The following is a 26,269-nucleotide window of genomic DNA, read 5'->3' as shown; positions in this document are numbered from 1 at the left end:
AATCCTCTTTGTGTGATGTAATCTTCAGTAAAACGCTTGGGTCTAGGAACCGCGGAAGCACTGTGATTCCTGACTTTAGGATAATTCTGCAGGAAACCTCACTCACCCCGTCCACTCTGCGGTGTGCCCTGACCACAGCCACGCTGAGCTTCATTCCGGCATAATTTTCTTTCCCTGTCATCATCTCTAGCTGGATTCTCAATTCCAAATAGTTTTTTTTTTTTTAAAAAAAAAAAAAAGAAAATTGTAAAATCGTTTTCTCAGCATTTCCTATGCAAAACTGCTGATGTGTAGAACAGATTGACACCTGAAACCCAGCGAAAATGTTCAAGTTGCAAGAAGAGAAGAAGGCGAGGTCCTCTGGGAGTCTCTGTGTTTTACCCAGCTGTATTGGCTCTCAGCTGTCTGCTGTTTGAACAGAACGTGCATGCTGGTCACCGTCCTTCCAGGACTAAGTGATAATAGTTTCTAAAAGTAGGACAGATTGACCCTCGTACATGAGCCCAAGAGATATAAAACGTATTGAAGCTAGGCATAGTGGCTCATGCCTTTAATCCCAGCACTCAGGAGGCAGAGGCAGGTGGATCTCTCTGAGTTCAAGGCCATCCTGGTCTACAAAGTGAATTCCGAGACAGCCAGGACTATTATACAGAGAAACCCTGTCACAAAATAAAATTAAATAAATAATTGAAATAGAGAAATAAAAGACCTGAGGTTGGATATACACATCAACATTGTATAGACAGCTTTGCATTGCTATAAGAAAATACCTGAGATAATTAACGTAATAAAGGAAAAGCTTTCCTATGACAGACTGTTCCGTAATTGAGTCCCTTGTCAACTGTCCCTACTGCACTGGGCCTCTGGTGAATAGTTCAAAGTGCTGGCACATGACAGCGGAGATTGTTTAGCTTAAGACAGCCACAAAGCATATCAGAAAAACAGGGAGAGACCAAGTTATCAGTCTCTCTTTGGGGACCTTGAGGATGCCGCCTTAAGGCTCCACCACCATCCTGACATGGGGTTTTGGGGAACACTTATCACAAAGCCTATCACCATGCTACTAGGGTCATTGTTATCATTTTGTTTTCTTTTGTTTTGATCTTTTGAGATAGAATCTCACCACTCAGCCCTGGCTGACCTAGGCCTCACTATGTAGACCAGGCTGGCTTCAAATTTGCAAGCAATTCTCCTGCCTCTGTCCCCAGACTGCTGAGGTTCCAGACAAGAGCTACTATACCTATAGCTGTTTGCTTGTTGTTGTTGTTTTTTTCCTCTGTGTAGGGAAGTTTAAATATGTGTAGGATGTTGCTATATCTGAAATTTTTCAATTAACTTTTTTTTCAGTTAGCATACTTTTTAAAACTAGTCAATACCCAGTTCAGGCATAGCTCAGATGGCTCTGAAATGTATTATTACTTTTTACATTTAAAAAATATATCCAATTGAGTTCCTACCATCCACGCATTGCTCTCTAACACACCCTCTTTAGGAAGGGATTCCCTTTGGGTAACTGGGGAGTGGGAAGGGCTGTGTTTGCAGTTTTCAGAATACTTTACTCAATAAATCTGTTTGCATAACCTTGGGCTTATTAATGGGGAAAGAGAGGGCCTGAGAAGTACCATTTATTCCTAGTTATAGCTTTTGCTAAATCTTATAAAGGTACTGTGGATGGATGATAGGTGGGTGGATGAGTGGATGGATGGATGGATGGATGGATGGGTGGGTGATGGGTAGGTAGAAGGATAGATGAATGGATGGATGATAGGTGGGTGGATGGGTGAATGGATGGGTGAATGGTTGGGTGGATGGATAGGTGGATGGATGGGTAGATGGATGGGTGGATGGATGGGTAGATGAATGGATGGATGAATGATACATAATCAGAGAGTCTCTTAGTCAGCTTGTGTGACTCCAATTAAATGCCAGAGACTGAGAAATTGATGAAGAACAGAAATGTATATACCCATAGTGTGGGGTCTGAAACTTCAGCCTCACGGCATTCACAGTGGTGTCTGGCATCATGTCATCTGTGTCCTCTGTGACTGATATCTCATCAGGTGACTCACAGGTGCAGTCTGTGGTTTGAATGGAGCTGACACTTGGGGCTTCCCTCATTAGCAGGTGAGCTCCATAGACAGCCTCCCCTGTCCTGCTGGACAACTGACAGTTGTGGTCCCTACTGAACACTGCAGCATCTTCAACAGCAGATATTTCATTCATGTTTACGGGTGGTCATAATTCATTGACTGAAGTCAGAATTTTTGTCATTTATCTTGTGTTTGTTTTCTGTAGCTCAGACCGGTTTAGAACTCATCGTGTGGCTCAGGCTGGCTTAGGATTCACAGCAGTCACCCAACTCCAGGCTCCCACGTACTAGAATTCCAGGCATAGCTACTGTGCCTGGTTTTACGGGAGGCAGAGACAGGTGGATCCTGTGAGTTCAAGGCCAGCTGATCTACAGACTACAAAGAGAGTTCCAGAACAGAGAGGTTAAACAGAAAAACAATGTCTCAAAAACAAACAAAAATTAAGTGTGAAACAAGACAAAAGTCCTTTCACCAATAACACAATGTTTAAACGCTAATGTGTTTGGCTTAGTTTTGCTATTTATTTAGGGAAAACAGAGTGAGCTTCTGGGTCTTTTTGTCAAATTCCAAAGGCAAGCTTCACCTTTGCTTATTTGAATTCAAGGAACCTGTACTCATTCATCAATGATAACTCGTTTTCGTTTTCACATCCACTGTGTGGATTTAAAACTTCAAAGGAAACCATTCTATGTCAGAGATTGGAGTTATTTAAATTTAAAATTAATAAAAAGTCTCCGTGGTTTCCAACTTGAACATTTTACAATGGCTTTTGAGCCACTTACTCCAAATGAGCAGAGTATAATTTAAGCTACGTTGACATCTGAGGGAGTGTGTGTGACTTAGGTCATAGTGCTATATAATTATCCCTAAGTCCAGCTCTCAGGTAGGTAAGCTTGTCTATGTTAACTTCATATCAGCGTTGAGAAGTATAATTTGGAAATTTTTCTGGAGGTCACACAGTGTTATTCCAGCTTCTACCCTCTGGAAGCTTGCCATGAGACAGGAACTTGAGAGCCCCAATGCTCTCCTGTCCTGAGATGCTTTATTTTGAAGCCTTCTACATAGCGTAGAATCATTGAGCAGAAGCACTTAGCATCTTTTCAGTCTGTCCTGGCAGTGACTAAGGTCAAGATGTCCTACTGCCAACCATGCAGGATTCTCTGCTGGTCTTTGCTCTCACGTCAGCCTCTTCAAAGGTGATGTCATTCGGGCACACGCTACAGAGCATAAAGGCTGGGTGGTCCCTCTGTCTTATAGCTGGCCATTAGCGTTTGAAGAACTCTGTCTTGTACTTATCTTCACAGAACACTAAAATATTTAGTAGGGCAGGGACTACTCCACCCGCGTGTACCGGAACACAGTGTGCTCTGATACTATCTGAAGTGGCCAGCAGAATATTTAGACACAGGTCCTATTGTGTCATACGCATAGACGGTGCTGAAATTCTGGACCCGCCATCACTGTGGAATGCTATCTTAAGTAAATCATTTTTTCTGAACCTCAGTGTCCTTACCAATAAAATGGTGATAATAGTAACTTCCCTGAAGGATATGGGAGTTAAACAAATGACATTTGCTTTGGCCACTGGTATAATTTGTGGCACGTTACTTTAGTATTTTATGTCTTAGTCTATACTGGGTCCATTTCTGCTCCTACAGCTTACCCCCACCCCAGCCCTGTGATATTCTAGTGCTAAGAAAGTCCACTTCTAACTCTGTTATAGGACAACTTTGGGACAACCATGGGTTCCCCTCCCTTTATGTTTATGCAGTGATTCTAGGTAAGCACCAACTTGACTTCAAAGTGTTGGATGAGTTCTAAGGATGATTAACAACCCAGGCTGTTGCCAAAACAACCCTATCAAATTTCTTTTCCAATTTGGGCTTTTATATCCTGTCTCTGGCACAAGTACAAATGATATCGTCACCATTTTTCTCCACTCTAGCCTTGCTGTGTTCTAGTCTCCACATAAAAGGATGCTTCTAAAAAATAAGATAAAAGAAAATGAAAAAAAAAAAACAAATTCCCTCCTTCCCTTCTTGTCTGAACATTTTTCAGCAGCTCACTGTCATCATTAGTATTATGCCCCAATTAAGAACACCAATTTCTATAGAGAAGGTATGTGAACTGATTTCTAAGGCTATTTTTTCTCAATTTAAAAATTCAAATGCATTCATTTACTAAATACTGAGATAAAATAACTAATATGCACCAGACATGATATTTTATAACTGTGAGAACTTAAGGCAACACTAAGTTAAAAACTGAGTCACTTTGAATTTGACTTAAATATATTTAAGTAAATTATACTGAGGTCTGGGCTAGGACTGGGAATAAGCAACGCTGTGAAGCCAGGCACAGTTTGCATATGACTCCAGCTACTTAGGAGGCTAAGGCAGGAAAACCACTTGAGACCTGAGGTTCAGGCCAGACTGGGGAGTGAATGAAACCTCGGCTGGAGAATAAGTAAATAAGTAAGTAAATAAATAAATAAATATAATGTGAAACTCAGGTGGTGGATGAGAGGAATCTCTCTGGATCCTTCCTTCTTCTCCCCCTCTGAGGCCTGCGCTCCTCTGCATTCCCTCAGGCCCTAAGACATCCCCTTCTTAGCTGCCACTGCACAACAACGCCATTTCTACCTCTAGACTTTAGCTTAGAAGTAGAACTGGATGTTCAGCACACCTAGACAATAGAGAAATCTGTGATGAAACACCTCAAGCCTGCCTGCAGAAAGAATCACAGAGCCCTGCAGTGTTTCCATATCTCCCCCGTGTCTATAACACTGAGAATTCTATTTATTTGTAAAAAGAGAATGTGCACTCTGTCAAGTTGCCAAGTTTAAAATCAGAAGATTTGGAAGAGCTGGAGGATTTTATCCAATGTAATAAAAAAAACCTAGGTAATTTCAAAGCGATATTTTTCTCTGTGATAAGAGGAATCTTCTAAAAAGCGATGCCCTGCGATTACACCTTAAGCTGTGTCTCAGTGGCTGTACTGGTTGCTAGGTGATAGGACAAGCATTTGAATGTGTAAGTGGTGTGTGCCTCTGCAATAATGCTGAAGTTGACTGTCTGACCTAAGCACGTGTGCTAAGAGGTTGGTCCTCAGAATGGTGCTATTGGGAGCTGGTGCAGCGTTTAAGGCGCTTTGTGGGCACGTGCCTTTGAAGGGGATCGTGGGTCTCTGATCTCTTCCTCAATCTGGCACATTTCCTGGCTAGACGGCATAAGTTTTTGCTCTGCCACAGGCTTCCACCATGGTGTGATGTTTCGCCACAAGTCCAAAATGGAGCCGTGGGTTAGATCCTGGGCTAGAGTCAACTAGAACTGAGCAGAATAACATTTTTCTTTTGACACATTACATGTCTTAGTTGCTTGTGATGGTAACAGAAAGCTAACACAGGTGCTCATTCCATGGAAATACACATGCTACCTTCCTCCTAACAGAAAGGGCACTGGGAGGCTTGCTGGAAGTCAAGAGTACTTCCACTTGTCAATATTTCTTTTAGTAAGCCCCTGTGGAGATCAGAACTGAGTGCCTCACTTCTTGTATATGCCTTTCCACACGGTCACTTGTCCAGGTGGATGGGCAGGGAGCCTTACAGTTTGCTGAGGTGTCCAGCTTCTTCATCCATGTGGCTAATTAACAGAGACAGGCAGAGGTATGAAGTGATTCCTCCCTCACCAGGAAGGTTAGGAACACAATGCTTGACTGCATCTCTTGCAGCTTTTTGCTGACTCACTTTTTTTTTTTTTTTTGAAGCTGCTATAGCAGAATACGCAGAAAATAGGCGATTTTAAAAGAACAGAAGTTTCTCACAATCTAAGAGGCTAAGAAATCTAAGGTGAAGGTGCAGGCAGCTGGTGAAAGCCTTCTTCCTGTGTTATCTCAGGGCAGAAGGCAGGAAGGGCCAGAGAGGAGCAACTCTCCATCAGGCCTGTACGGCCCTCAGTCTCAGTCATAAATGACTCTTCATGGTCAAATCGCATTTTAGACCCCGTCTATTTAGACTGTCCCACTGGCCAGGAAGCGCTAAGCATTTTGAAGGGACCACAGTTAAACCACACTGGAAGGGAAATAGAGATGCATAGCTTTGTTGGAATGATTGCGAAAGTTAAACTTTGGTTCGTCTTGAGCAAATGTCACATGCAAACTAACTATATGGCAAGATGTAAAATAACGAGGAAATCCCTGCATTGTAGCATTACAACCGGGCAAAACACAAACGATTGTTCAACATGTGTTTTCACAGAGTTAGGACAACTTGACAGAACGCAGCAAAGCCAGAGGTGTGTGAGTCGTGATGGTGGCATTTTGCTAGCAAATGGTCATGACTGCAGTAGAAACAGACTTAACGGTGGGATATTTCTTCTGCCAACCCCATTGTGTTTCAGACCTGTTTTCCCTCAGGTTGCCATAGCAGCTGCTGTGAGAAAGGTTCACAAGGTTATTATACATGATAGGGAGCCAGTCGTCCCACAGAGAACATGCTGAGGGGGAACAGTCAACGACGTGGGGATATGCTCAGATGGCGCTGCTAAGGGAAGAGCCGTAGTCTGCAAGATGGAAGCCACTTCGTCATTTCTTCGTTTCCAGGAATTACTTCAGAGTGTTCATATGGGCAGCCCATACGTGATGAGATTACAGCTGTTTTTGCTCTTTTGTTCTGGTGTGTGTGTGTGTGTGTGTTGTGGTGTGTGTGGAGTGTGTGGTGTGGGTGGGTGTGGTGTATGGTATGTGATGTGTGTGTGTTAGTAATGGTGTTGATGAAGGTGATGATGATGGCAGTGGTGATGATGGTGGTGATAATAATGATGATGGTGACAAATATGGTGGTATTTCTATGGCAGTATGGTGTATGAGTTCTGATTCTAGAAAGAAGACTATGTCCTTGGCTTTGTTCCAGTAGAACTCTGTAAAATATTTAATCTCTTGAAGTTTGTGTCCTATGGTTTCTTATTAATAAAGAAACTGCCTTGGCCCATTTTATTGGATAGAAAATTAGGTAGGTGGAGTATACAGAAGAGAATTCTGGGAGAAAGAAGGTTAGAGGAGGAGTCGCCATGATTCTCCCGCTCCAGACAGACGCAGGTTAAGATCCTCCCTGGTAAGCCAGCTCGCGGGCTACACAGAATATTAGAAATGGGTTAGAACAATATGTAAGAGCTAGTCAATAAGAAGCTGGAACTAGCCGGGCCAGACAGTGTTTAAAAAAATACAGTTTCCGTGTAATTATTTCTGGGCATAAGCCTGCCATGCAAGCGGCCGGGGTGTTGGGGACGCAGCCCCGCCGCTCCTATTTCAACATTCTACAATCAGCTTACAATAGTATTTGCTGCACAGGGCTATTAATGAGTTAATTCACAGAAAGTACTTAATATAGCACCTGTTAGGAGCTTTAAAACATTTTCAATTTTTTAAAAATAAAGATTTTTTTAGCCAAGTGAGGTGGTGCATGCTTTTGGTCCCAGCACTTGGGAGGTAGAGGCAGGAAGATCCCTTGTGAGTTTGAGACCAGCCTATTCTACATAATGAGTTCCATGACAGTCAAGATTGCATAAAGAGACCCTGTCTCAAAAACAACACCAACAGAAATAATAACAATTTAAAAATAATAAAAACGATCATTTGCATAAAGGAAAAATTGCTAGGATAAGAGGGAAGGAGGAAGAAGAAGAGACTATAGGGGAGAAGACTCCAGAGACAGAGATGATGCCTTGCGATTTGCAAATGCTCCCAGTAATGTGGGCTGTGGTGCTGAGCCTTACAGCCTCAGAACAGACTGTCGGTCAGCAAGTATGTCCTTGGGGCTTGGGGCTTGAAGGGCAACCCTGCATACACCTCCCTTGGCTCCTGTTCTCCTGAGGCTTCCCTCACATATGCCCTAAAGGGTTTCTTGGCTAAAAATTCCACCACATAAATATTGGATAAGAATGACTTAAAACTCCAGTGAGGACTAAATCTTTCTTGCTTTGTGGAAGACAGGATCTAACTCATGCAGCAGCCTTGAGTTAATGTCTATGCCTCCTCAGGAGGCCAAATTTTCCACAGAAAGCCTGCCCTTTGGGGCCGCACACGGTGTGCAGAACAAGAGGGCCCTGATTGGAGGCTCTTATATTCAATAAAGAGGTTGATGAACAAATCTATTTCTAAGCAAAGCTGATGAGAAGGCGCCTGCAGCCTTGGAAACTCAGCTGGAGCCACTGTGTCCCCTTACGTGACTTTCCTGGGGCTGCCCAGGTAAGATATTCTGATAGCATTGCAACCTGAGTTCAGAGCTTTGCTGTGGTTTTAGTTTGTGCTTAGTGTAAACCATACTTAACTTTAATTTACCCTTCTAAAAGGCTTTTCCTTCCTTTGTTCCTATTCAATGCTGCAGTGGTCTGAAAAGGAAAAATAGGAGTATCTTGTACATTGTTGGAAATTCAACAACGGAACAACTCACTTGAAAGAATTTTTGAGCCTCCCTGAATAATCAGTTTTCCACAAAATTCATTCATAAGTGTTATGTGATTTAAATTTGGGGAGGAGGTTATTGCTTAAAGATTAACTTTGTGTGTGTGTGTGTGTATGTGTGTGTGTGTATGAGTGAATACCTCCTATGTGTGATTCCTGTAGAGGCCAGAAGAGGGCATCAAGTCCCCTGAATCTGTAGTTACAGGTGTTTGCTTAGAACCAAACTTGGGTCCTCTGTGAGAGCCAGGTTTTTAACCTCTGAGCCATGGCTCAAGTCCCTGATTTGTCATATGCAAACTCTATAGTTTTACAGCCATGATAGCTAGTAACTACACATAGTGGTGGGATGCACTGTGGTGTCTTGGCACATCTGTACATTCTATAGCCATCAACATGGCCCTCACTCAGGAATACCCCACTTATTTGCATTGGGAATATTCAAGATCTTCTCCCTTAGCTAGGTGAAATATTTGATTAGTTCTTGTCAACCTCTGTCACCCTACTGTGCAATAGAACACTAGATATTACTCCTTCAATTCACCTGTACTCCTACACCCGTCAACTCTCTTCGCCCTCCACCCCTCCCCCACACCCTATTGGAGGGCACCAGTAGCCCCTGGGATACAAGGTAAATGCTGCCAGTCCAGCGTTTGTGCCCAGTAAGCTTCTTGCTCAGTTGCCTCCCAAAGCAATGTTCCTTCTTTTCCCTGCTTCAGACTCAGTTTACTTAGACAACATAAGACCCCCTTCCCCCGTTGATTTTTTGCTAGGGTGAAGATTGCTGAATGAATGAATTTAAGACATAAAGAGAAAGATGCGACTCAGGCCCTAACAGTCAAAGCTTCCTGCAGTGGTCAAGGCTTGGGGCTTGGGCTGTGTGTTCAGTTGTGAACTTGCTAAACACTCTTCACAGTGGGAGGGCAGAGAGATACAGTATACCATCCAGGCATGGCAGTGCCTGTCCATAATACCAAGACTTGAGAGAAAGAGGCAGGAAGGAGATTGTAATGTCAAATCCAGACTGGGCAGCAGCGAAACCTCTGAAGAAAAACAAAAATAATATTGTCTCCTAAAAACCTTAATGAAAACACCTTCGGCCTGTAATTACTTTAATGATGATAGTTGTAGTTGGATTTTTCTTTGGGTGGGAAGCTCACCAAAACATGACATAGAGACTTGTTATTAATTATGAGAGCTTGGCCTTAGCTTAGGCTTCTTTCTAACTAGCTCTTATAACTTAAATTAACCCATATTTTTAATCTATGTTCTTCCATGCATTCGTTACCTCATCTCCATTTTGTCCATCCTGCTTCCTCCATGTCTGGGGGGCAACTCTTCCTTTTTCTTCTCCTGAGACCTCTCTGTCTCCAGAAGTCCCACCTGCCTAGCTATTGGTTGTTTAGCTTTTTATTAAACCAATCACAGTGGCACCTCTTCACACAATGTGAAGGAATATTCCACCACAGACAGCTGCTCCTGATAGGTGTTTCTCCTGCTTTGCCTGTGTTCTTATCCTCTGGTACCCCTGAGGTGTGGATATCACTACAGTTTATGGTTTTTATGGTCTTATCCACAATACATATTGTCTCACAGATGAGGAGACTAAAAGATGCAGTTCATGGTACAGGTCATGGATGATAGAAGGGATCTCTTGTGCTCATACTTGACATAGTGCCCAGATGCTTGATTTTTATCAGTATTGCTGGGTTTGGAAAAATCACGTGCTTCAAGGAGGCCTTGGGAGATAACAAAATCATCCACCCTGTTCCGTTTAGCAGCTTCAAATTGCACTGGAAAGGCCTGGGTCCGGGAAGTTGCTTCAGTTGGTTAGGTGCTTTGCTGTACAACCATCTAGACACAGCAGCACATTCCTGCAAGCCCAGTGGTTGGTGTGGGCAGCACAGGAAAGTGCCCAGAGCTCACTGGCGAGCCTAGTGGATCCATGAGCTTCAGAGTCAGTGAGAAGGCCTCCAAGAAAGAACAGTGGAGCACAACTAAGAATACCTGACATCGGGGGCTGGAGAGATGGCTCAGTGGTTAAGAGCATTGCCTGCTCTTCCAAAGGTCCTGAGTTCAATTCCCGGCAACCACATGGTGGCTCACAACCATCTGTAATGAGGTCTGGTGCCCTCTTCTGGCCTGCAGACATAAACACAGACAGAATATTGTATACATAATAAATAAATAAATATTTTTAAAAAAAAAAAAGAATACCTGACATCCACTTCTGACCTCAACTTGTGCATACGCATGCACACACACATACATGTGCATACGCATGAACACATGTATACACACAAAAAATATTCTAAAAATGCTCTATGGCTCTACTTATATATAATCTGGTTATTTTATAATGTTTATTGTGATATTTGGCAAAGCGTAGTTGTTTGTATTCAACAAGACTAGCCAGAAGGCAAAGGCTGACACTCTTCCTGGGTCCTGAGTAAAGCTTTGTGGTATGACGAAATAAGAAAGACCTCCTAACACAGTGGTTCTCAACCCTCCTAGTAGTGAGAACACAGTGGTTCTCAACCCTCCTAGTACTGAGTATTAATCAATACGAGTAAAAGATTTGAGCTGTGAACAAACACGGCCCAAGTAATGTATGCAGAACGCTTCAACAATGTGCTCGCTCTTTCCAACTGGGATATCCTAAAAAGTAGTCAGCCTAAAAATTATAACCTATAAGCAAACTCAACACATATCACAGAATTTCAATTATGCCGAATATATTCCCTGACTGCAGTGAAACCAAGTTAGGAACTAGTAGAAAAAATGATAACTACAAAACTTTCATATCATTGGAAATGAAACTTCCTGTTACTTATCCTAAAAAATGCTTGACCATGATCTCACAATGGAAATAAAGAATTTTAAAAAAATTCTATAAAACAGTATACCAAACTGTGTGGAATACAGCTGACGGTATTTAGATGGAATGGGACTTTCTTAAACACCCATGTTCTGAAACAGGAGAAGCTGAAGAATTGTCACCCATGAATCTATACCAAGAAAATCCTAACCTCAAGAATGCAGCAGAGAAGACAAACTATTAAATGCTAATTTGAATTAAGTAAATGCACCTAGAAAAATTCAATTAAAGCAAAGTTGATTTTTGAAGAGCTTGATAATTCTGTAACCCATTGGGTAGGTAGACTGCTCAAGAAAAAAAGAGGAGGTGTGGAGAAGAGCCTTGCTGATACTAGGAATGGGAAAGAGGAACATCACACAGAAAGATCAGGAATTTGAGGCACTTAAAAGCTAGTGGGAGAGTGTACAAATGACATGGACAAGCACCTTGGAAACTAAGAAACTGACATGGGAACTAATAGAATAGAGAGTTGTCTCCAGTTTCCACCTTGTCTTCCCTCTATGATGGAGCCTGGCCTGAAAGTGTAAACCAAAATAACCCTTTCCTGAACTAGAACACCTCATGGGGAAGTGACTAATCTACATGATCAAGGCCATTGGAGTCGTTTGGTAAATTTCCAGTCCTTAGTTGCCATGTGGAATACAAAGGATGAGGCAGAGCCCCTGGCATGGCTAGATCCCTCGAAGATGGATGGAAGAGTTAGTATGTAAAGAAGCAGCTGTACCATAGGCAGAACATTCACCATGTTCCTTGTCCATTAAGAATGTCACACCAACCTGAAGATACATTCAAACCACTGGAATGAGTGTATAAAAAAAGATATGTGACATCCTGTTAGAGGCCCAGCATAGAAACCTGACAGCATTGTCCTATAATATTTATCAAGTAATAAAGCATAGCTGCCCTTGCTCATGCTTGACCACACTAATTTTCATAATGTTCCGGAGTTAGCTTTTTTCTTGAGTTTAGAATGCCTGAAATGAGGCTGAGGGACTAGAGCGAGTGGAGCTCTTATCTGGCAGGAACAAGGCCCAGAGTTCTACTAATGCCCTACTAATTAATTAGTGTGTTGTATGAAAGATAAATATCTTCAATACACAGAGATACTTTACAATTATAATTACTTTTCAATTTTAAAAACATAAATAGCCACAATTTTTAAATGGGATCAGAATGTGAAGAGAAAAAATGTTTCTGTGGGATAATACTCTTGTACACTGTAAAGATTTCTCACTCGAATTGGTTTAATAAAATGCTGACTGGCCAGTAACCAGACAGAAAGTATAGGTGGAGCAACCAAACTAGGAGAATTCTGGGAAGAGAAAAAGCAGAGACACAGTCACCAGACAGATGCAGAGGAAGCAAGATGAGAATGCCTTACTGAGAAAAGGTACCAAGCCATGTGGCTAAACATAGTTAAGAAGTATGGGCTAATTTAAGTTGTAAAAAGCTAGTTAATAATAAGCCTGAGCAATAGGCCAAATAGTTTATAATCAATATAAGCCTCTTTGTGTTTATTTGGGACTGAATGGCTATGGGATTGGGCGGGACAGAAACTTCTGTCCACATATGTATAGGAAAAATAGAAAAAAATAGAATCAATATTTATGTTTAAGCTTTGGTTGACTTGTCTCCTTGTCCTATCAAAACCCTCTTTTTAAGCCTACCCAGCACTAGGAATCCCCTCACTTTCCTCTGTGTTTTATATCTCTTCACTGAAGACCTCCCTCTTCCCCAGATCCATGGCTCTTGTCCTGATCCCTGATCTCTATGGGCACTCATTCCAATTTAAACATATAAATTTAAAAATGTAAAGCTAGTATTTACATAGGAGAAAGAATATATTGCCTTTGCTTTCTAGACCTAGGTTACCTTACTCAGTATGATATTTTCTAGCTCCATAAATTTTCTCACTGATTCTATAATTTCACCTTTGTTTAGTGACAAGCAGTGTTCTGTTGTGTCTATCTGCCACATCTTCGTTATCCCGGTCACCAGCTGGTTGACATCTAGGCTGCTTCCATGTCCTTGCTGTTGTGAACAGAACAGCTATAATATGCTTATCCTCCAAACTCTGTCACACGAGTCCTTTGGGTGTGTACCCAGTAGTGGTGTAGCTGGGTCATAGGGTAGTTCTATTTGTAGCTTTTGGAGATGCGCTGACATACAACAGTCTGCATTCCCTCCAACAGGGAAAAAGGGACAACTGCTCTCCGCAGTCTCACTAGCACGGGTTGCCACCTGTCTTCTTGACAGCAGCTATTGTGACTGGTATGAAATGAAATCTCCAAGAAACTTGAATTTGCATTTCCCTGTTGGCAAAAATGTAGAACAAATTTTAAAGTGTTTATTGAACATTCATAGCTCTTCCTTTGAGAACTCTGTTCATTTCCACGGTTATTCCTTTTGTTCATGTTGAATTTCTTGAGTTCTTTGTGTGTTCTCGACATCAATCCCCTCCCTATTAGCAAATGCAGGCTTATCACCCATTCCTTAGGCTGTCTCTTTACCTGATGGATGATTTCCTTTGCTGAGCAGAAGCTTTTCTGTTTCATGATGTCCTACTTATCAATTGTCAGTCTTACTCCTGGAATGGCTGGAATCTTGTTTAAAAACTCCTTAGACCTCTATCTTTTCTGCCGTTTCTTTTTGAGAATGCAATTTAATTACAATGTTTCCATCTTTTCTTTCCTCCCTCTAAATCCTTTCATGTGCTCCTCCCCTGTCTCCTTCAAATGCATGGCCTCCTTTTTAATTAGTAGTGCATGCATATAGTATTTGCATATACATGTATATCCCTAAAGATAATCTATTGCACCCATAACTTGTAAAGTGCGCCCTACCTTTTCCTCAAGCAGTTTCAGACTTTCTGGCTGCATGTTGAGATCTTTGGTTCACCTGGAGTTGACTTTTGTGCAGGATGAAAGGTAAAGATTTAGTTTCATTCTTTTGCATATAAACATCAATTTTTCCCCCACAGTTTGTTGAAGAGTCTATCTTTTCATCAGTGTGTATTATTTAAAAAAAAAAAAACATTGAAATGAGGTTTTCAAAGGCCCTTGTATTTAAAAAGACAAAAATGGGCTGGCAATGCGTCTCAGCAGGAAGCGGTGCTTGCTGCCAAGGCTAATGTCCTGACCTCGATCCTTGGGAGCCATGTGATGCAGCAGAAGGAAAGAACTGACTCCTGCAAATTGTATCTGACCTCTGCACACCTGCCACATAAACATACAGAGCAAGTAGATGACTGTGATCAAAGAATTCAAGATAAAAATGAAGATTGAAGCCAGTGAGATTATTTTATGTATTTCTGATTTGGGTGTACTTGGTTTTGGATAATTTAACCTATAGGTTTTGTTTCCTCCTTCATAAACATGTGTGTGAGTGTGTGTGCCCATGCATACATGTACACATGCATGTGCATTTGTGTGATATGGGTGTACATAAACTGATATAAAGCAATTTCTTCTATTCAAAGATCCTCATTGCAAGCCCAGGAATAAATAATGGGAAATCAGTAGGATTTGAGACCGGATGCCACTCTGAGTGAACTGGTGGGTGTGAAAGCTGGAGAAACCTGTACCCACACCAGCCTGAGCACATGTCTGGCTAGTAGGCCCCTTGGATCTGCCAAATTGCCTGGAATTCTTTGTCCTTCAGGGCTGGTTTCCAGGCAGTTAAATTACCAGAGTCAACATGGTAGCCGATTGTAGCAAATCACCTTCCCTGTCATTTTCCTGCTCATCCAAATAACAACGCTGTCAGGCCTGGGAAGTCACCTAGAAGCCCTCCAATGAGATTTGCAAACACTCAGTTGTCACTTGGAAGTGACATGTGGCTTAAGAAGAGAACATTGTGTTCAGATGTTTTCCTTGTGCTGTTGAAGTTTTTGGTATTTGAGTTGAAAAGAAAATCAAAGACTTTTGGGGTCTTATAACTCCTGGGGACTCTTAAAAGGTGAAGTTTTTCTTTTTCTTTTTCTCATTTTCCTAATATAATCAAATACGTGGTCACAGCATTGAAAAAAGTAACCACACAGCTAATATTCCCCCGTTAACATTTTCTCATATGCCAGTTGCTCTTTCCTTCTGCATATGCCATCCACGTGTCTATGTATTTTTGGCAGGTAGGTGCCACAAAACAACTTAAACTAAAGGAAATTACTTGCCTCTGATTGGAAAGAGATTGGAGTCTATAGACAGTTCTGCATGTTACCTTAGAGATGGGGGAAACGGGCTAGCGTTCAGCTGCGTTTGGAAAGGAATGTTTGTGCCCCAGAAGGTTGCAGAGAAGTCGCTGGTTTCCCTGGTCTTTCTGTGGTGAGTGAGCAACAGAGAAGCAGCAACCAAAACATGGGAACACACTCAAACCGTGACACTAATGATGGGCTCATAGGCTGTGTTGCATGTACAAGTGTGTAAGAGTCTAAGAGTAGCATTCCTCTGAGTACTGTTGCTAGGAAAATAATTTAGGAAATACAATGTAAATATTGACTCTAATGCTGTATATAGGCTGCGCTTATATAACTACTTCCATGAATACTATTGCTTATTTGAAATTCTAATTCAACTGGGAGCTTCATTTTATTCTCCATCTGGCAGTCTTGGTCTGGGTGCAAGCAGAGCACAGGTGAGCCATGACAGGTACCCAGCAAGTTAAGTAGCCAAGAAGATAGGAGCTCTAGTCACAGAAGGAGACTCCAAACCCGTGCTCACTGCCTGCTCTGGACACTTAGAAGAATGACTTCGATTACTGCAAAGCATGTCTGGAAGGGCAGATTAGAATTAGAAGTTAGACATTAATAACTTTTTTCTTTCCCTGCCACCCATAGAAATATTTTTATTTACCTGTCCTGTGACATGAAATACGATGGATACAATGCATTACTCATGCATATTTTCTGCAGGTGAAAATAACAGCTACCTCTGCTATTTGTACAGAATTGTGGAGGCTGGTCATTTCTTTACCTAATCCCCCTCACTATTTTTATTCTTCAAACATTTGGAAGGAAATTTGCAAGTAATAAATTTAGGGGACTCTCCTGAGCCATGCCAGGCTACCTCACACATGCTCTGTTCATCACTTCATCAGTAACAACAGCTTTGCAGTGTTCAGGTTCCTCTTATTTTTATCTGGGGTATCACAGCTGTCAACTTTCAGTAGACTGTAAGATAAATTCTTTCTTAATCCTTTTCCACCTAAAGGATACTTTGCAACCAGGATCACATTCTTCAAAATGGGGAATTGAAGAAAGAGGAATTTAAAGTTGGAAAAAATGGCTGCCAGAACCTATGGCTAAGTTAGTTTAGTCTGATATTTGCCCTCCTACCAATAGTGAGCCTGGATTTTGGAAGCAGGTGATGCCCCCCTCATCCCTTGCCTTGTAGAAAATAGTTTATGAAGACTGTACTCAGAAGTTGTATTTTGTTGAAGATCAAATATTTCCCATGGTGTAATTTTCCCTTTATATCACTTGGTAATATTACATTTTATTGACTTAAAGCAGAAGGCTTATAGGTTAGTTTGGGGAAAATATATTTTTCCAATACAAAGGTAATTCCTTCTGGAGACTGGGAAATAGTAGCTTACATATTGACTAAAGACTTTTATTTTAAAATTTAAAAAGAGTTCCACAAAACATTAGACCAAATGGGAAACTTGTGAAAACAAATACAGAATTTGGTCGCTGTGGTTTCTGTTAATTTCTATCAGGGCCCTCTGAAGCATTTTGTTGATTGCGTTGGGTGGGTTACTCAGTCTAGGGGTTGTAACCCACCCTGCAATCAGTTATTCCAGGGTCTCGGAGGGGCGCTACCTGGAAGGGAATGAGCTAGGACAGAAGAAGGAGGCCAAGCAGATTTGTCAAAGCCTCCGTTTATTAGGATCATGGTTGCTGCTTATATAGCCCCTGAAGGGTAGGGAAACTGGACTCTTGCCGCGTGTTCCAGGTTACATAGGCCAAGGTTCGTCAGGTAGGCCAGGAGGTTACATTCGGACAGGTAGGCCAAGAAGTCACGAGTTGCCACACCTGGTTCCCTGGATAGCTGGAATGTGAGGCGTGTTCTGCTAACAGATTAACAGATTAATTGGGCGTGGGGCAGATTTTGTCAATAGAACATAATTATGGGTGTGAGGTTCCCTGCAGACTCCCCAGGGTGATGGTTCCTGTAATGATTTTTAGGAGGGAAATGGCTCGTGACAGCATTTCTTAGAAATCACCTGTTTTAAGTAAAGAAACTCCCTCAATAGTTTAGTGATGTTATATTTAATCCAATGCCTCTAAAATATGGTTATTGCAACATGGAATCAGTAGATAGATAGAAGATAGATAGATAGATAGATAGATAGATAGATAGATAGATGATAGATAATAAATAAAATCATTTATGCTTGCTTTTACTTAAAATCTTTGTGAGCAAGTATCTTATAGCCACACATCACATGTGGCACGGCTTATGCCCCACAAGAATTCATTTCTAAAACCAGTGGAAGCTGAGAAGTCTGAGACTAAGGCACCAGAAGACTTGGTGTCTATCAGGAAGCCACCTCCTGACTCATAGATACAACAAATGTCCACACAGGGTGCTAGAGAGGACATTCTTCTATAAGAACACAACCCGATTTGCTTCTGACCCCATTCAGACCAGGGCACCCACCTACCCCAGTCCCTTCTATACCTCCCTGAGAAATGTAGACTCTCACATAGTGGTCATGGAAACCAGAAATGGTTCAAGTTCTCTCTTTCTCCTCAGTTGTTGTTTCCTGGAAATAATTTCTTTTTTTCTTTTTCTTTTCTTTTCTTTTTTTTTTTTTTTTTGGATTTTTCAAGACAGGGTTGGAAATAATTTCTAATTTTCTACATAGACAGCCAAGAGGGAACTGGATGAAAGGAACACAGTTTACAGTGTCCCTCTCTGGGAGGTGTGTGGCAGGGAACTGTACCAGAACAGCCCTTCACTGAGAGGGAGCATGACACCAACAGCTCTGGGAAGAGCAGGGAGTTCAGCAGGTTCTTGACTTTGGATTATTACTTGACCTGGATTGAAGGTGTCTCCATTTCCCTTCATAAGACAAACTCATATGTTCTCATTCTTCTCCATGAAGTCTCTTCCCCTCCCCTACCTTACCGTCCCCTCCCTTCCCCTCCCCTCTCCTCCCCTCCCCTCCCCTCTCCTCTCCTCTCCTCTCCTCTCCTCTCCTCTCCTCTCCTCTCCTCTCCTCTCCTCTCCTCTCCTCTCCTCTCCTCTCTTCTTCTCTCCTCTTTTCTCCTCCCCTCCCCTCTCCTCCATTCCCAGAGCCCATATCCTTGGTTCTCATTTCCTTTTCGGTCCTGGGAATGTTTCTTATTTCAAAGTTCTGAGTTTCTCAGGCTGAATGAAGAGCTGAGAGCTTCCTGATTATGCACTCAGTTTTCCTCAGGGTGTGGTGAATCGACATTCATCATAAAGGATTTGATTTTAGAACTTCAGTATCTCTTTTGGCTGAGTATGATTAATTTGCCGAGTGACAGTAAAGTGTGTGCTTTGATGTCTCAGTAGCATTTGATGAAGTTGCTTTTGAGGATGGTTTCGGAAAACAATTGCACATGGATTCACAACTCAGAACCCTTCCTGCATGCACCTGCCTCAGTCTCTTAACACAGAGACCCCATGATGGCTTCCTAAGAAGTGTTTTCTCATTGAATCACCCTTTTTGGAAAGAAAACTAAGGCACAAGAAGTTAAGTGAACTGCTCACAAACTTAGGTACTCAGTAGGAGAGGCTCAAATGAAGAAGTCTGATGTGCAGGTCCTTTCTTGAGTCTAAAACTAGCTAGAGATGTCTTCCATATTTATGATTTTCTTCCAAACCTACCTTCTCACCTCCCTCTCCCATCTTGTACCAATCTCCTCCCATCAAATCCTTTCATTAGGTTTATTGGTAGAAAACTATAAACAGTGGATGAGTTTAGGTATGTCTAGTGCTAGCACATCTAGAGAGGTGCCTATGTCTTGCTGTGCCATCAAGATTCAAGGAGACCTCACCAAGCCAGCAAATTCCCAGGATGCACATCTTGAGGTGGTAGATTAGATGCCTGACCCTTTTCCTTAAGTCCTTGTTTTCTGCCCTGTTATCTGTCTCCCCAGTGGCTGGCTTTAGCTCCCCCATCTCCACAGTGACTTGGTTCTCGCTGACATCTGGGACTGCTTCTTCACATTGTCCTTATCTCACATGTGATTTCATTTTTACCCTTGGCTGCTTCACAGAGTGTTTCAATATCCCCGTCCTTGCCGTGTCGTGTGTGTGTGTGTGTGTGTGTGTGTGTGTGTGTGTGTGTAAGATTAATAGGAACTCAGAGCTAATGGGCACTGGGTGGGTTTGTAAGAAACCTGGGCACCAAGCCACCAAGAATTTAGGGCCCTTGGAGCTGTCCACAGCTGTCAGGAGAAAGCCCCATTCACTGGATACAAGGTTGGCTGAAAGGAACACTGGGAAGAAAACCTTTTTACTTCCCTTTCCACAAATTCTGTGAGAAGTTGATAAAGAAAGCAATTCCTATCTCATTTGCAGTGGAACACAACATTCTTGAAAGAAGAATAATGTTGAAACTATTGGTTTTCAAAGGAAGGGACAATCGAAATGTCAACATTTGGGAGTTTTATTTAAGTCATGTTAGTAAGTACTGTCTAACTGTCTGATGTCTCCTTTTGTTATGAATTTTGGCTTGGAATGGAACCAGCGTTGAAGTTTAATTTAACCATGCTTCCCACATACAAAGGCTTGTTCTATCTCATTTCCTTCACAGTACTGGGGCCTTTGCTGCTTGTTAGGTCTACTCTGATCTAATGGAGGTCACAAGCGATTGCCTACAGCCATAGACAGAGAAGAGATGCTCACATTCATTCAGTCCTTCCATTTGTCTGATGTTTCTTCTCATGTCTATTGGACTCCTAAAGCCATCACTGTGCTGCCTCCTTGAGTTAATGAGCAAAACCCAGACTTTAAAGGTATATCATGTTCTCCTTCCTTCCTCCCATCCCTCTGCTCCTCATCACTCGCCCTTATTCTTTCTTATTTTCTTTTGACCTTTAGTTAAAGATACTGAATCTCTTATAATAATTTTCATGCATCACCACTTATAAGAGTAAAGTCTCTACCAGTCAAGACCTGGGGTCTGGGCTGCGGATGTAGCTCAGTGCCCAATGTTTGCTTACCACATGCAAGGCAGTGTATTGGACCCCAAGCACTGCAAAAAAGAGAAGAGGAGAGTAGGGGTTGGAGGTATTTGTCACTGTCGCGTCAGGCAAGTCATATCCTTCCCCTGAGAATCATTCTCTTGCACTTGTCTTAGATATAAAGCTGGGAAATGAGCTAATTCTTCCATCCAAATTCTAACCAGACCTGAGCCTGTTTAGTTCCTAAGATCAGACCAGGCATGCCCAGGGCAGCATAGCCATACAAAACGAGCTAATTCTCCATAATTCTTTGACGTCTTTTTCATTTAAAGCACCATGTGGAGCATAGTAGTTTTAGTAAGACAGTCGTCACTGTTAGCTTGTAGTAATCAAGCCTGAATGGCATTAAACACGCATTTAAAGATTAAAATCTAATGAGTCTCCCTTCTAACAGGGGAGTATAATGGCAATGCACGTATTACAGTTCCGACCACAGTTTTCCCCAGTAAAATTAAATTCATCTACCCCAAATTGCACAGATATAAAATCTTTTCATTTGCAAATAGTACCTAAAATTTTATTAGTTCCCGGAAGAATTTGTGTTTTGGTTAGAAGAACAAAATGTTTTCCATTTACTTTCAATCCTTTTTACAAACACAGATTCATTTGCCCTCGGTTTCCTGGTCTTTGTTGCTACCATTAAAAATCACATAACATAATCCCTGCACGCTAGCATTTTGATTTGTCCAATTCACCCCAACAGCTTCTGTGACCTCCATTGGCAGGATATGGTGTGTGGAGTCTGTTTTCTTTTTTTATCAGCTGTTGGTGGGCTTTTCAACTTAGAATATTTTATTTTTCAACTTTTAGAGATTTTCCCTTTTTTATAGTTTCTCTCAGTCTGACTTTGGTTCTCTCTAGAACTACCATGATAGGATTATGGACACAGTGATAGTGGCTTCTCTGGTTACTTTGGCTAAAAACCTATCAAAAACAATTTAAAGAAGTAGAGATTTATTGGGGCTGATAGTTTCGGGGGACACAGTCTATCAAGGTGGGACAGCACAGCCACGGGAACAGGTGACCTTCTTGTCACATTGCGTCAGCAGTCAGGAAGCAGCAAGGTAACAGGAAGTGAAGCAGATTATACAATTTTAATACCCATCCTCAGTGATCCACTTCCTCCAACAAGGCTCCTCCTCTCAAAGGTTCTACCAACTTCCCACACAGGGCCACCAACGGGGGACCAAGTGTTCACACACATGGTCCTCCCGGAGACATTTCACATTCAAATCATATCAAACATCTCTGTCAAACTCTGCCGTTTCTTACTTGGTGCTTTAGTTACCATCTTTTTCCCTTCATAAATGTCCTGCTTTGGAGGGAGTTTCTTTTTCTTCCCTGAGATTTTCATTGAGATGTTAGTTGACCCAAAATAGTTCTGCCATGCCCTGATTTTTCAATCATAGTTGTAGTCTCTCGGTGTCCTGGGTTGTCAATTTTCACATCATCAGAACATTTGGATCTGTGCTTGTTTCCAGTGCTGTCAATCAATCAAACAGTTGATTGCTTCTACTGAATTTTAAAGATTTCAAATCATGAGCACACCTTTAATCCCAGCACTTGGAGGCCAATGCAGGTGTGACTTCAGGGCCAGTCAAGAGCTGCATAGTGAGACCCTGTCTCAAAAAAAAAAAAAGTTCCAATCACATGGCTTTTGTCTGCTGTGAAAGAACCCCGGGATTCCTAACTGAGAAGAAGGGTTAGTTTGGCTTTCAGTTTGGTGGTTTAAATCCAGAGTCTAAGTCTCCTGCTCTAAAACGAGGAGTGCAGACTAGAGCTAAGCTTCTTATCTCTGGGTGTCCAGGAGGCAAAGAAAGGCTCCCACAATCCCTTCAAGTGTACTCACAGTGGCCAACTTTCCTTCCGTCAGCCCATTTCTCAGAGGTTCCATCAGCTCCTAGTAGCTGCACAGGGCGGTGGCTAATTTTTTACCATGGGAGCCTGGGAGTTCTAAGTGTCTTAATCGTAGATTAGTTTTTATTGTTTTAAAATTGCTCTGATTAATGTCCCAGTGAATGCTTGCCTCTTCCATTAATCTGACCAAGGTAAGCTGTGTGACTTTGCTACTTGGGGAGGATCTAAACTGTTGAAGTATGAAATAATAATTAGAGCATGGCTTTATGAGGGAGGAAGAATGCCCTTGTAAGTCCAAATCATAAAACAAAAGACACTTTCATGAGTCACCTAAAAATTGCTCATTGTGATTTCAGGATATCTGAAGAGATGTTGGAACTGCAGTGAGCTCTTCAGTTTCACTGTAGATGTGTATACATGTATTGTGTACATACATGTGTGTACACATACATGTGTGAGTATGTATATGTGTGTATGAATAAGTGTACATATGTGAATGTGTGTGCATACTTGTGTGTGAATATGTGTGCATGCTCATGTATGTACACATATATGTGTGTGTGTTTGTGTACTTGTGTGTATGTGACATATGTGCCATGGTGTAAGCATACAAGCCAGAGATCAATCTTGGATGTTGGGGCTCATACTTCACTTTGTTTGAAACAGGGTCTCCTGCTACTCTGTGTCAGGTGAGCTGGCCCATAACTTCCAGGGAGTCTCCTGTCTCTACCTCTCATCTTACCATGGAAGCACTGGAATTGTGATGTGAGATGCTGTGTTTGACTTGAGTTGGGTTCTGGGATTTCAAACTCAGGCTGTTAGGCTTGTGTGACGAATACTTTGTCCACTGAGCCATCTCCATTGAGCAGGATCCACTCTTTCCACAACTGGGGTGTTAACTGATAACTTTCCACGTTTCCTCCTCCCCCTTACTGAATGTATTGAAAGCAGAGATGTGTAATCATGGGGACACTTACTCTTCAGTGTTCCCCATTAGCCTTCAAGCCAATGAATTCCCTAGGCGTGAAGTAAACTGATTAAACCATACTGGGTAACAAAAGTGAAGCTTATAGGAACAGATCGACTGTGGCCCTTTTCTGAAGAGAGGATGGATTAATAAGATAGAGTCTGCCACAGACCCAACTCTAGGAGAACATCTGAAAGACTTTCCAGAAAACTATAATGACTGATGAACCACACGCTGATACATGTTGGTTCAAAAAATAAATGTGTTTTTGTAATGCTATTTGGGACCCAAATATATGTGAGAAAACACACAATAGAAACGGGAAATGAAGGACAGAGAATTTTGAATATGACTGTAGGATTAGCAGGGGCACAGGGTCAGGCACACACACACACACACACACACACACACAGAGATGATGATGACCTCCTGTGCTGATATTCAAATTCTGCTGTGCCTGGTGGCCCCTCCCCTGGGATCTATCACTCTTCCATGGCTCTTCTTAGGCCAGGACAGCTAAAAGCTAAGGACCACACACCTTTGCTTTTAGAGTGAAAACCGGAAGAAAGGACTAAGCTGTCCCACTCTCAGAGGACATCTGTCAGGGTGCTCCTGTCCCCACAGATCCTTTCATCCTTGTCTCACTGAGACAGGAGTCATGCTTTGCGTTTTCCCTAGTGAGAGGTCAAGTTCATGGTGTGAATCACATCCCTCTTTTCGAATATCCCAGCAGCGTCCTTATGCGTGCAGTGTTGTGTGTTCCCGGTAATCAGGATTCTGACAAGGAAATGTATCTGCGAGATGGCCTCCTCATTAGCACCGAGTATCTGAGGGCAGAATCGCTTAGTTCACTAAATACGTACATGGAAGTCTGCTCTTTGAAGAGAATTGACTTTAATACATTTAAACGGCCTTGAATCAGAATGAACTAACGCTGTCAATGCACTTGGGATGGCAATGCTTCAAGACATGACTGTGGATTATATACACCACATTCTGATTAAAACAACTGGTCACATTTAGCTCTTGGGGGTGTTGTTGGTTTGTTTGTTTGTTTATTTTTGGTTTCCGTGACAGTGTTGGTGGCAGTTTACTGCTCTGGGTTCCATCCCATTAAGACCTGGACCTAGATAATCATGGTTGGAATTAAGAACTATTAAGTAAAGGGCAAGAAGAGGCTAAATCTAAACTATGCAATGAATATGGTAGGAGGAGAAGTAAGGACAATGGAAAGAGATGAATGAAATAAGGTACAGGAAACATCAGCCAGTTGCTTTCCTACTGGGACAGGTGTAATGCTGAATGAGACATTCTTTTAGAAATTACAAAATTTTATTACTATTATTACAAAATAATAAGATACTATTCCTACCTCACCAATAGATAGCCAGAGGGAATGGGGTTTTCGTGCTGATCTGGGCAACTTGAGAAGCTGTGGTCTTGCCAGGATGTACAGAGCCTCCTCTGCATAAACACGAGCAAATCCTCTTTCTTCTTTTAGGGTGGGGAACAGGGTAGCATCATGAGAGCCTTCACCACCCCAGCCTCATGCAAATACCTGCCTTCCCCAAGTCTCCACTGTAGTCAGTAAGCCTGTGGGTGCCGGTGCTTGAGGATGCCCGATTGCCAGCGGGAGCAGGGTCTGGGAGCGGAGACTGACTGGTGTCTGCTTGCCCTCCTAGGAGCTGAGGTGACATACATGAACATGACCGCCTACAACAAGGGCCGGCTGCAATCGTCCTTCTGGATTGTGGACAAGCAGCACGTGTACATCGGCAGCGCGGGTTTGGACTGGCGGTCCCTTGGACAGGTAATCGTCCCCTTATCTCTAAACTCAACAGCTGTGGCCATCAAGATGTCTGCATCCGGAGAGCACTCAGACACCTATGGCATTTTTTTTTAACCTGGGATGCCAAGGACAGCACCAAGGGGCTAGGAGTTCTCTGTGGCTCATGGGAAAAGCTGGCATCAGGTGGGATGACTGGAATTGGGAGATCGTATTAGTACGGTCTGCTTTGCCTATGTAGCTGTGTGCCTCTCGGATGCCACTCTTTCCTCTGTCTCCTTAAACCACTCTCTCTCCTGCCCACTCTCTCCACCCGGTTCTCATTCTGTATAGTGAGACAGGAAAGCACGCTCGGCTACAGAACTGGCAAGCATGTTCAGGTGCAGAACAGACAAGACACTAAGGTATAGATAGACGAAATGAGCAGTGTGCAATAAACAAGCCAGCAACCCAACTGTTTTCCTCCACACTGAAGAGATGGCATGCAGCTAAAAGAAAACTTACCAGGTTTGTTATTGCCACATCAAGGACTAAGACTTCCTCTTGGAATAGTAATGAGCAAAAACAAGCCCAAACTTGAATTTTCCACTTCTCTTCCTGTGCCACCCATCTGTCCGAAGCCTGTGGTTAGCAGCCTGTCTGCAATTTGTCCGTTGTGTGTCTGATCTGTCCCTCTCACCTGTCTGCTGTGCTTGTGTGTTGTGCCGCTGGGTCTGTCCTGCGTATCTGTATGCGTGTTTGTCATCTGTCTGTCACGTCTATCTGTCTTAGCTGTCCCTAGCAAAGGGCTTTGTTCTGTGTTTGCTGACCAGCATGGAAAACAGATGGAAAAGGAGTGAGAGATCCTTCACAGAAATCTTTAACAGAGTTTTACTGGCAAAGAAATTGCTTTACTGACCCAGAATGGTTGTTATCAGTCCACGGCTATGTACTGCCTCCAGCATTTATGGTGGATACTGGTTTTGTTTCAGGTTGCTTTCAGCCTATTGGCTGCTTTCAGCAAATGATTACTACAACAAAT

At 42.4% G+C, this 26,269-nt stretch overlaps 1 protein-coding gene across 3 annotated transcripts in view; it reads left to right on the top strand.

Moving 5' to 3' along the window:
* Pld5 (phospholipase D family member 5) overlaps nt 1-26,269 on the top strand; it is a 286,884-nt gene that overhangs the window by 183,328 nt on the left and 77,287 nt on the right. For all 3 annotated transcript variants that reach the window (XM_050142885.1, XM_050142886.1, XM_050142887.1), the window contains one exon: nt 25,145-25,272. In XM_050142885.1, coding sequence (XP_049998842.1) covers nt 25,145-25,272 — 128 coding nt within the window. The remainder of the gene's footprint in view (nt 1-25,144; nt 25,273-26,269) is intronic.

Source organism: Alexandromys fortis, unplaced genomic scaffold (genome assembly GCF_014885135.2).
Source record: "Alexandromys fortis isolate MF-2015 unplaced genomic scaffold, M_Fortis_MF-2015_v1.1 scaffold_51, whole genome shotgun sequence".
NCBI classification, from domain to species: Eukaryota; Metazoa; Chordata; class Mammalia; order Rodentia; family Cricetidae; genus Alexandromys; species Alexandromys fortis.
The sequence above is the reverse complement of the archived record's forward strand: the minus strand, read 5'-3'. Positions and strand labels throughout refer to the sequence as shown.